At 47.8% G+C, this 12,103-nt stretch overlaps 1 protein-coding gene across 5 annotated transcripts in view; it reads right to left on the bottom strand.

The window, feature by feature from the left end:
- Positions 1-2,438: 2,438 nt before the first annotated feature.
- The window catches only part of CHD2 (chromodomain helicase DNA binding protein 2), a 125,320-nt gene continuing 115,655 nt past the window's right edge, over positions 2,439-12,103 (bottom strand). For all 5 annotated transcript variants that reach the window (XM_030317460.1, XM_030317459.1, XM_030317458.1 and 2 more), the window contains 2 exons: positions 10,511-10,757; positions 2,439-5,963 (listed from right to left, as the gene is read on the bottom strand). In XM_030317460.1, coding sequence (XP_030173320.1) covers positions 5,630-5,963; positions 10,511-10,757 — 581 coding nt within the window. In that variant the 3' untranslated portion in view covers positions 2,439-5,629. The remainder of the gene's footprint in view (positions 5,964-10,510; positions 10,758-12,103) is intronic.

Raw genomic sequence — 12,103 nt, 5'->3', positions numbered from 1 at the left:
CCCGCCTCCTCTGGGCTCCGCTACCACCACCTGTTCCTGCTCCCATGTCCCGGCACTGAAGTGACATTTTGTCCTCTTATTGTTGGTCTAGGTGTGCCTCACCACCTCTCCGTTGAAGAGGGCGGGGCCCTCATCCTGCCTCACCCTGCATGTGTCCCCACTTTTTAGAACAGGGCCTGGCCCACAGGAGATGCTCAAGATCTTGGTCGAGGGACAAACTTTCTCTCTAGTGACTGTCCCGTCCCCATCGGACTGTGAGCTCCCTGCAGGGCCTTGCTATTGGGGTCCAGTCTCCCCCTAGAGCAAGGCCTCTTCCTGGGCCCCTCTGATGAGCTGGTCCTGGGCTGACGGCTGCTGGGGCAGAACGCTAAGCTGGGCCTGCCCAGCAAGTGCCCTCCACGGTGTCCCCATCTTCCCCCACCTCCCAGCAGGGACTGATGAACACTGTGTCCCTCTGGGCAGCTTTAAGGGTTTACAAACCTTCCCCTTTTCCACTGTGTGAGCTTCTCACGTCTAGAAGCTGCCTTCCTGGTGTGCAAATGAGGATGTGGATGCGGAGGCCATCTGCCCAGCTGCACACGGCGGGGGGGGGGGGGCCACGGAGACAACACACTGACCTTCCTGCCAGCCCCTTTAGACCATCGAGGTCCCCTCTCCCCCCCCCCCACCAAAGCCACCGTGGTGCACGTGATCGGCAAGGACTGAGTTTCAGCAAGGACAGCCCCCTTTGGGGTCACACACGCACACAAAATTTAGTAAGATACCGTGTGCGAACACTCCATGAGGCAGCTGGCCCCAAGAAGTAGATAACCCTGCCTGTTTCTGAGGTGAGAAGGCTGCCTGTAGGGCAGATGTGTCACGTTCCCACACAAAGCCAGATCACATGGCCACAGAACTGACCGGGAAACTCCCAGACGTCAAGCCTGGGACAGGGTGCCCCATGCACCACGAGGGCCCAGGTTTCTACGGGATGAAGAGCTTTTATTCACTCGGGCTCTGTCCCTTTCCCAAATCACCTAGCAGAACAGACAGCGGAGGCAGGTTGGGAGGCGACGGGCTGAGTGGCATTCCAGCCTCAGCATGTGACGGGCAGGGGGTTGGGGGGACGCCGACACAGCGAAGGCACAGCCTCTGGTGGCAAACCCGGTCCTGCTCCTTTAAAGAGCCACAGGTCGGCATCCGGAGTCCAGACTGGTCTGGCAAACCACGGGGCCTTGTGTTTCAGTAAGTGACCTTTCAGTCGGTGCTAATTGAGGAGGGCTTGCCTTCATGCCAGACACTTGAGGCCCCGCCAGGGAGGAGGGAGGGGGCCTTGCGCCTGCTTCTTCCAGTAAAAGGCAGGCTTCTTGGCAGCGGTCGGTGTAGAAGCCGCGTTGCTATTGTAAATCCTGAGCTGATTATTGCAGTGCTTGTTCTTAAAAGTTTCCCAAAGATGTTCCAGCCGAGCTGTGAGTTGCAACACGATTGTTGAGTTGTTTATCGGCAGGAGGAGCCCTCAACTCTTCTTTTGAGTCTTGGACTCAAGAACTCTTGTGCACCAAATATCCCAGCCTCTCCCTCCCGCACAGGACAGGCTGAGGGAGGGCCCCCACGGCCGGGTCTCCCGGGTTGAGAGTCCCAACCGGGGAGATAACTGAGCAAACGTTATGGGTTTATTGGGTATCAAGAATAAGGAGGGTCGAGAAGACTAGGAGTTTGGTTTTGAAATCCCCCTAAGCATTAGCAAAACCCCTTGGGTCTGGCAACCTTCTCCAGCTCCTACTCAGACGGGATCTCCACCCGAGGGCTGGGCCACCCCTCCTGTCTGGGCCTCGTAGGAGCCGGGCCTGCCCCTGTGCCAAATTGCTAGAGTTAACATTCGTGTCAGTGTTTCCATTATAAAATGCCTTTTTCCCTCTTCATGAATATATAACCCAACTGTTAAATCACCCTCACTGCTGTGGACTGGCAGACACTGTGTTTTCACTTCCTCTGGATGGAAGGGGAGCTACAGGACCCTGTCTGAATGACACAGGTCTTCAAAATGCACCTTCCAGGTCTCCAGGGCTCCTTCTCCGGCACAACCAACGTGGGAAAGGGTGGGCCGCTCGGCTCCACCAGGGGCTGTCACTGGTCCGGGTAATCCCGTCAGATGCGGGGAGCTGCCCAGCCAGGGACCACTACCCTTGGCAGTGTCCACGCAGGGAAAACCTCCGGAACCTGTGTGTGAGGGTCCTAGACCCAGCAACACGCTGGTGCTGGTAGGAAGAACACTGCGACTTCAAAAGTCTCCATTTCACAAGCTGTCGAACAGGCCAAATGACCCGGCAGCCAGGGGAAGGGAGCTGGACGCGTATCTGGTCACGTTTCACGCCGATGCAACGCAATGCAACGTGTCCGCCCAATTCTAAAAATCCTTAGTAACACTGTTTAATATACAAGAATCAAAAGTACAGCAGTTGTACAATGTAGGAAAATTTAATACATACTATATAAACAACATTATTTACATCAGAAATCACTAGGACAGTGGCATTTTTCACAAATATAAATTAATTACTGTTTAGTCAACAGGTTTGAAAAGTCCACAATTTTACAATAAAGAAAAACCATCTGTCCCCAAACGAGTGGGGTCAGATGGACTAAAGCAGCCTGGACCCTTGGCCTGGCTCTCTCCGCCTGACACTGCGGCCCTCAGACGAGCCCGGAAGACCACCAGTGCTGGGCCCCGGGCCACCATTCCTGCTGACGAGTGGATTTTGGTCTGTAGGATTCCAGTGTCCCCATGTGAATTCGTAACCGAATCGCGTGTGCACCACACATCCTGATATAGCTCTCAGCCATCAGGCTAGAGTGCCTGCAGCACGATGCGAGAAGTGTTCTGGCTTCCCGTGAAAGGGCCAACGCAAGGACTAGGAGAGAGGGGGACCAGGGGCCGTAAGATGGGGCTCTGCAGAGGGCCTGGCGGCTTCTCTCCAGCATCTCCGAAAGACCGCAGTGATGCCTGTGGCTCTCACCGCACCCCTTCCCAGGGCTGTGGGATACCATGCTAACCCTTGTTCCACACTCAGACTTCAGGTGATGCCAACTCCCCTCTTCCTCAACCCCTGCAGTCTCCACCCAATTACTGAATCTTTCAAAGCTAGGCTCTGTGATATCACCCTCACAGGTTCCTGGGGTACTTTATCCTATCCACAAGGGAGAGAATTCCTATCTGTGCAAATCTGTTTTTGATAAAAGCATACAATATTCATACTGATTTAGGTCAGTGAGGAAATGCCTCCTTTTTCCTGACTCTTTAAACATACCTCAACACCTACAATAGATGCTTTTATGGGGATACTGTAATTTTATTATCAATTTAACACTGATCTGGCTAATATTGCCTTTTGCTACATCATATGGCACAGTAAGTCCTGAATGTAAACAAAAGGAAGTTCCTTTTTCTTCATGATGAGACATCTTTGGGAATAACTCACATCTCCTATCAACTTCAGAGGAAAAAAAAACCCTGATGAGTACTGAAACACAGGGCCTCCAGTGACTTTCCTGGCTTCCCAGGGGACACAGCCTGACTTCCCTCCCACAGGGGAAGACATCCTGGGGCTCATCCCTCCCTCCCTTCCTCCCACCACAGGAAGGGACAAGCCAACCTAGCCCTCCTCTTTGGCCTGGGCAAGAAAGACACAGGGTAGTGTCAGCAAGAAGTTAAGCTGGTGGAGGCCACAGCAGACACCCTCTTCTCTCCCAAGCAGTCACAGCATGTGCCCAGTGGAGTGGCTGTGGCCAGAGGCTCCCAGGCATTCTTTGGGCCGTGGTCCAGGGCATGTTCACCGGATACGAGCCCACGGTGAACAATCCCAGTCCCGAGAGGAGATAAATAAGGAAGGGGCAGACCTACTAAGCTCCCAACATAAGCTGTGAGGACCCAGACTCTCATGTGGAACTCACGCCCGGCCAGCCCCACGAGGCTGCGTGCGATGACCCACCAAAGCCACATCTGCTTCCCTAGGGCGAGCTGACTTGGGAATTTCTCAGTAAAGGCAATAATGGTGCTGCCCAGGTTACCAGCAAGTAAGTGATAACAGTTTTATGAAGTCCTCACAGGTCAGTTCAGGGAGTTTAACCCTGTGCACACCCAATGGAAAGGTGGTCACCAGCTCTGAGCCTGGACGCATATAGGCACAGTGTAGGTTCAAGTCAGTTATTCCACCTAGAAAGGCCTTTGGGCAGTCAAACAATACTGGCAAGCTATATTTAAAGGGAATAAAATGGAAGGCCCAGTATCCGTAAAATGTAAAATGAAAGGAGCCTGATTAATTGGTACAACTGACTCGCCTTCCCACTTCTGACTCTGTTCAACCCGAGTAGGACTCTTACTGTCTGCAGCTCAGTCCCCTGTCCTTGGAGGCTTCCTATTTTGGAAAAACTTTACCTTAGGTGTACGCCTTATTTGATCTCATTCTAAAAACAATGGAGTTCAATTCTAACGATCTCCGACTGGGAGTGGGAGCCTGTTCCCAACAGGGACCCAGACTTCATCTGTCCACCCGCCCTGTGGGTCAGGAGTTGCATGTTCTGTGCAGTCTACTTCTTCAAGCTGTGAGAAGGGAACTGAAGTAACGAGCGTGGCTGCAAACGCTGACCTGGCGCAACACTGAAGCCCCGCCCCCCCCCACCTCCCCCGGGAAGCATGCCTGCCACCCACACCCCTGCCTGGGTGCGCGCTTGCAGCAAGCTTCCCCTCCTCTCCAGGCCCTGCCCTCAGACTGCTCATCCCAGGAATCAGAACCCCACCGGGGATTCCGGGTCCCTGGCCACACCGCCCCTCTAGCCCCTCTCTCACCCCTCTCACCCCACTCCCAGCCAAGGAAGACCCACGCCAGCTCCAACGCTGCCGAAAACTCACAGTATGCACAAGTCAGCCAGATGGGCCCGACTCTCCCCTGGACCAGGGCAAAGGAGACCCGCTCAGAAGACCGAACCTCTGAAATGTCCAGATAGTGTGGGAAAGGTTAGTGTTGTAGGGAAGGGGCCACTGTGGAAGCTGCTCCCCACCAGCCCCTGCACCAAAGGCATCACAAGGAGGCCCAAGTGTATGGTTCTCCCAAGAACACATGTGAGGAGTGTACCTGCTCCCCTTCAAGTCTTACGAGGCGACACCCACGCCCCGCCCCGTCAGCAGCATCTGTCACATCACAGTGAAGCAGATCACGCGCGGCCCAGCAGGTCCCATCAACCTTCACACACACGCTCCTTCCCAGCCCACTGCACATGGGCCCAGAGCACACGGACCCAGCAACAAAATCCTCGTGACTCTGAGATCCCTTCTTCCTTCACTGGGGAAACACAGCCCACGAAGCTGGGACGCAAAAGTCACGTCTTCCTCCTAGCACTCCTTGCAGTGGGAGGCCAGGACCAGGCTGGAATGGGAGGGGGTGTCAAAGTGCAGGAGTGGCGACCCAAACCCAAGCTGGACCAAGTGAAAGGCCCCCCGCTCCTTGAGGTGCTCCTTCCACCGGCGAGCTGACAGCAGCAGCATGTCCAGAAACTCCACTCACTGGTCTAGATAACTGGCTCCTACTGGATCAGACCAAAAATATCCAGGTGCTTAATGACTCTTGCTCTCCCCTTCATTCCCAGCTGTCCTTTATGTTTTCCGAACATTCCAGTTATAATCTGGGTTGTTTTTCTGTTCTAGTGATCTCTCCAAAGGAGACCTGTGATCCAGGGGTGACTTGGAATCGTGGGGGGATTTCTGAGAAGGGGGCGAGCGAGGGTCTGAGACGGCGGGGTGCAGGGGGGGCAGGGGTTGTTTATACTCCCCCAGTTTGTCTGTGTGGAAAGAGCGGTAATGGTCCGAGGGTCCCTGGCCATGGTAGCCCACAGGGGGGCGGTGATCAGACATTCGTCGGAAATCCTGCTGGTGGTAATTTTGAGGCCGAAATTCATCGGCTCTCCTCCGCTTGGAGTCATGATGGTGCCTGAAACAGAGACACAAGGCTTAGGTGACAGCTCAAGCCCGCCCCCTCCTCCTCGCCCACCTGGCTCACCCTCACGTGCTCATACCCAAGGACCCTTCCAAAGGACTCAGAGTTCACAAATGTTCACATTACTAGGAATCAAAAACAAACAAACAAAAAAACAAAAGTAATAACAAAGGGCTATTTTATACTTATTGGCCAATCCTACCCTACAAAATGACATACACCTCAAGTTTGCAATGAAACAAGGACACCCTTGAATCACTGGAGGTTCTGTAAAGATGCACTCCCTTCAGGAAAACTGGCCAGACCTACAAACATTTTCATATTCTTTGACCTGGCCTGAGGGGAAAAAGAGCCACAGAAATTATTCGAGAAGTTATTAGTAACAGCAAAAGCCACAATCAACCCAAACATTCAACAATAAATGAAGAGTTAAATAAAGTATTTAATAAATTGACTCCATGTAAAGAATAGTAAAATTTTTACTTAGCACCACAGTAAACTGCTTGTTATCTTATTAAAAGAAAATTGGTACAAGTCAACAACAAAAAGACAACCCAATTCAAAAATGGGGAAAGGACTGAAACAAACATTTCTCCAAAGATCTACAAATGGCCGCTAAGCACATGAAAAGACGCTCAACATCTTTAAAGAATATTAATCATCAGGGAAATGCAAATCAAACCACAAGGAGCTACTTACCTGATTCACACCCACTGGGATGGTCATGTTGAACACACACACACACACACACACACACACACACACACACACACAGAAAGTAAGTGTTGGCAAAGATGTGGGAAAACTGCAACTCTCATACGTGCTAGTAGGAATGTAAAATGTTTCAGCCACTGTGGAAAACAGGTGGTTTCTAAGAAGCCAAATGTAGAATTCCCATACAACTAACAATTACCTCTTAGGTATAGACCCAAAAGAACTGAAAACAGGTATTCCAACAAATAATTTTGCGCTCATGTTCATAGCAGCACTATGTACAATGGCCAAAGGTGGAAACAATTCAAATGTCCATCAATGAGTGGATGAACAAACTGTGGTGTATATATATATATATATATATATATATATATATACAATGGAATATTAATCAGCCACAAAAAGAAATGAAGTACTACAATGCAAGCTACAGTGTGGATGAGACTCAAGCATTATGCTAAGTGTCCAAAGAAGCCAGTCACAAAAGGCCACATCTTGCTTGATTTCATTTATACAAAATATCCAAGACAAGTAAATCCATAAAAACAAAATACAGATTGGTGATTATCTGGAGCTGCAGAGATAGAATGGAGTGACTGCTTAAGGGTCATGGGGTTTTCTTCAGGACAATGAAAGCATCTGGAACTTAACACCAGCGGTGGTTGCACAACATTGTGGATGTATTAAAGGTCACTGAATTGTTTGCTTTAAAACAGTTCATTCAGTTTATGTGAATTTCCCCTCATTAAACAAAAGAGAGAGAGCTGGTGACTTCAACTTCCAGTCAAGGTGGAATACGGGGAACTAGACTCACCCTCCTACCTGAAACAAGCAGAAAGGGACAAAAAAATGGTTTTAAAGATACCAGATGTCCATTAACAAAGAACAGCGATTCCCTGAGGGATGGAAAACTAGTGAGATGAGGCTTGTAACAACCCCACTCATTGCCCTGAGACAGTTTCCAGGCCTCAGCACAGGGAAGGGGAGACGTCCTCAGTTGAGAGGCAGGGGGCAGAACCAAGGCAGCTGGAGCTCACAGGATGGAATGCAAAAGAGAATTCTGCACACAGAAAGAAGTTCAAACACCTGCAAAGGGTTCCCCTTGGGTATTCAATTGAGCACTATAAAGTGTGTACATGTGAAGAAACTATGCAAGGCCAGGAAAAGAACCACCCAGAAGATTAGAGGTACAAGGGCCCTGTTCTCACCAGCCACACCAAAAAGCCTCAAGCTTCAAGGGACATCAGTGGAGTACAACAAAGTGTTCTTACCCTAGTGAGGGGGAACAATTAGACTGCCAGAGCATTGTTCTCATTCTGACAAATCTTAACAGCAAGAGCTGAAAGAATCAAACTGCCTCTAGATAACCTATTTCTCAGAACAGAGTTCCAGAATATTTATAGGAATACAAAATATCCAGCACTCAGTGAGGCATCTAATCAAAAATTACTAGGCATGGAAAAAAGAGGAAGGACCATAATGAGGAGATAAGTTAATCAGCTGCAACTAATCCAAATGGTAGAATCAGACAACAATGATATAAAAACTATTTTTTTTATATTTAAAAGGAGAACTATCATCTTTGAGAGCTGCTGCTTTTACTTTCATTTTATTTATTTGTTTTAGAGAGAGTGGTGGGGGAGGAGCAGAAAGAGAAAGAAGTTTGTTTTTTAAATTTTTTTAATGTTTATTTATTTTTGAGAGACAGAGAGTGAGCGGCAGATGGGCAGAGAGAGAGGGAAACACAGAATCCGAAGCAGGCTCCAGGCTCCGAGCTATCAGCACAGAGCCCCTGACACAGCGCTGGAACCCACGAACTGCAAGATCATGACCTGAGCCAAAGTCAGATGCTCAACCAACTGAGCCACCCAGGCACCCCTAGAGAGAATCTTAATCTTAAGCAGGCTCTACACAGAGCATGGAGCCCGACAAGGGGATTGATCCCACGACCCTGGGATCATGACCTGAGCTGAATCAAGAGTCGGACACGCAACCAAGTCGCCCAGGTGCCCTAAAAACTATTTTTAAACTGTATTCCAGATTTCAAAAGGTTAGAAAGATTTAAGTTGGAAAAAAAAAAAAAAAAAGCTCAAATACAACTTCTAGAAATACAACTATAATGTATGAAATGCAAAATATATTGTATGGGGCTCAAGGCAGGTTAGACATTGAAAAAGAAAATCTTGGTGAACTTGTAGACACAGCCAACAGAAACTATCCGACTGAGACAGAAAGAAAACAAAATTAAAAAAAAATAAGCAGAGCATTAGTGAGCTGTGACAGCAATCAATGCAAACAGCTTAATACAGGTTTAAGTGGGATCTCCACAGGAGATGAGGGAGGTAGGACAGGAAAAACACTGATGAAATAATGGTTAAAAAAAAAAATCTTCCTAATTTGATAGGAAAGACAAACCTACAAATCCAAGTTCAACACTTCCCAAGCAAAACAAACATGAGGAAAAATACAGCAGGATGCAGCACTACAACCAAATGGCTAAAAGCCAGTAATGAAGGAAAAAAGACATGTTTTATAAAGATGACAGATTTTCCATCAGAAACAGAGCAAGCAGACAGAAGAGGAACATCTTTAAAGTACGGAAAGTGTTAACCTGGGAATTTATACCCAGCAAAGTATCTTTCACAAATGAAGGCAAACTAAAGACTCTCTCAGACATACAAATGCTGAAAGAATTTATCCCCAGCAGACCTATACTAAAATAAAAGTCCTTTGGGCAGAAAAAGAGTGATGCTGAATAGAAATATAGATCTACACAAAGAAATGTAGGGCAAATGCCCACTGGAGCCACACAAGATGATACAGAAGGGTGGGGGCAAAGGGGTTCAGTTGAAACCTCCTCTAAAGGAGACAGCTGCTACTTGGCTATATAATGTGTTACCAGATCCTCCAAAATGGGAGATGCTGAATATGAAATTTTCCAAATTTAAATTCAAGTCCAAGCAAAGCATGTCGTTAGCCTAAGAAAAGCCAAAGTTTCTGTGAGGTTAAAATATAGTCAAGTCCTATTCTAGGAAGAATACAGAAAACTTAAGCCCTTCCTATATACTTGGTAACTCTCCCAAGTTACAATCTTGGCTCATTAATGGTGGTGTATAGTTGTAGACAGGGTAAAACTTCACAAGTCTTTCGCCCCTAAACTGTGGACTGGTGGCAGGCAAGGTCCACAGGCTGGGACCCATCTCAGTATCCCTGCTACCCAGTGTATCTGAGAGCCTCACATCAAGCTCAATAATTTTGGTCGTGGACTCTAATGTTTCAAGGCTACCACTTTCCTACATTTCCACAGAAGAAGACACAAAACTCTTTTCCTGTACAAGGAGAAGGATAAAACTCCAAATGGCTCCCTATATGACCCAGAGAACACAACTTAAGACCTATAATCTGGCATTCAAGGCCTTCTTACTATCCAATGTGTCCATCTTCTGGACTTCCCTCTCCGGATGCTCACCCTTGGCCTCGGCCTGTGATACCCATTCCCTTTCTGTTTAGCAGACTCTTCAAGGCCCAAATCAACAATCAGCAACTTCTTCTCTGCCTCAGTCCTCAGGAAAAACTCAAAACCTCTACTTTCAATCATCCACTTAGCACACCATATCAGCTGTCTACACCGTGATTCCTCCCCAACACCCTGAGGATGTCCTGATGGCAAAAACATTGGTTCAGACTAGGGACCATGACTGGCACAGGATGAGATGTTCAGTGAACATTTAATAAGTACATTAATGTGTATGTCACTTTATCTCTTCCCCTTAACCAGTGAGACTCCTGGCAGAGGTGGGCCTGGTGTCTCGGGACCTTCTGCCTACCTGTCATAATAATCTCTGTGTCCCCTGTGGTCTCGGTCGCTACTGTACTGGTCATAAGGTCTTTTTCTGGACAGATTGTTGGGTCTGTAGCTCCCAGAGCGGTGGGCGTCCATGTGTCGCCGGTCCCCATAATGGTGGTCCTTGTACCAGTGCTGCTCATACTGGTGGTGCCGGTCACTACCCCACGGAGGATTGCTGTTGCCACCACCATAGTTGAACTTTCTTTCCCTCTGCCAGTCTCCTCGATCTGCAGGAAAAGAAAGAACAGTTTCATGACTTCAAAAAATGGCTGAATTTCACATCCACTGAAGTTTAAACTCAAAGGCTGACACGTTATATAAATAGACATTAAATTTCCTCCTTCCTAGCCTTTTTGCTGCTGGTAAACATACCAGTAATGAGTCCCAACCTTCTCTCCCTCAACTTTTAAGGCAAAAGAAAACTCACTGCTTTTCTCCTTATGAAATCATAAAAATTACTGCTTTTTCTTTTCCATGCCTCTTTACCCTCCAATCTGGGGCAGACCCTTAAAATCAGATTTCACTCAAAAAAAACCCAGAAACAAAAAACAAAAAAAACCCTAAACATTAATTCATAAAACACAACTGGTGAGTTTCATAGCCATAAAGTGGTATCTTCTGTTTACACATCTCAACTTTATTTACCCACTGCTACAGATAACATAGTCAGCCAGTGCCTGGTCTCTGAAAATATTTCCAGGCTACTCATACTGATTCTACTACTACTCTTTCCCAGCCCAAATCAAGGAGATAAACCTCCTCCTATAAAAAGTGAATCCTCTAACGTTGGATTTGGATCAATACACTAACTCTCAAAGGTAGGGCCAAACTGATATCTGTTTCAGCTTCTATAGCCTCCCTTTTCCTTCAGAAGAATCACACTTATTTTAATCAGAAAGGCAGTAAACACATAAAAGTCCAGGAATGGAGGCTATAGTGGGTTTAAGTGTGACCCCCAAAATGTATGTCCACTCAGAATCTGTAAGTGACTTTACTGGGAAACTGGGTCTTTGCATATGTAATTAAGGATTTTGAGATGAGATCATCTCAGATTTAGGTTGAGCCCTAAATCCAATGACAGATATTCTTCTAAGAGAAAGGCAGAGGGAGGTCTGAGACAAGGAGACACTAGAGATGGAGGCAGAGACAGGAAGAACTCAACCAGAAGTCAAGTAGCAACAAGGGTTGCTGGTGGCCACTACAAGCCAGGAGAGAGGCAGGGACCAGATCCTCCCCCACATCTCCCAGAGAGAGACAACCCGACCGACACTCAGTGCAGACTTCTGGCCTCCAAAAGTGTATAAAAATACATTTCCCAGTTTGTGGCGCCTTAGGAAACTGGGACACAGGCTTACCCAGAAGAACTACGTGGCCTCATGGGAAATTCGTCTTCTATCTACAACTATATTAACATCAAAAATAAGCCACCAAGTAGATACCCCTCTACTCATGCTGCCGGTCTTCTAAATACTTTTCTACAGAGCCAAAGAATAATGAAGGAACCTGACAGCTTAGGAACTGATAACACACTCAGCCAGTGGCTTAAATTCCCTGCTGCTCTGGTTGTGGATCA

Source organism: Lynx canadensis, chromosome B3 (genome assembly GCF_007474595.2).
Source record: "Lynx canadensis isolate LIC74 chromosome B3, mLynCan4.pri.v2, whole genome shotgun sequence".
Taxonomy (NCBI): Eukaryota; Metazoa; Chordata; class Mammalia; order Carnivora; family Felidae; genus Lynx; species Lynx canadensis.
This window is presented reverse-complemented; position numbering and strand designations above follow the sequence as displayed.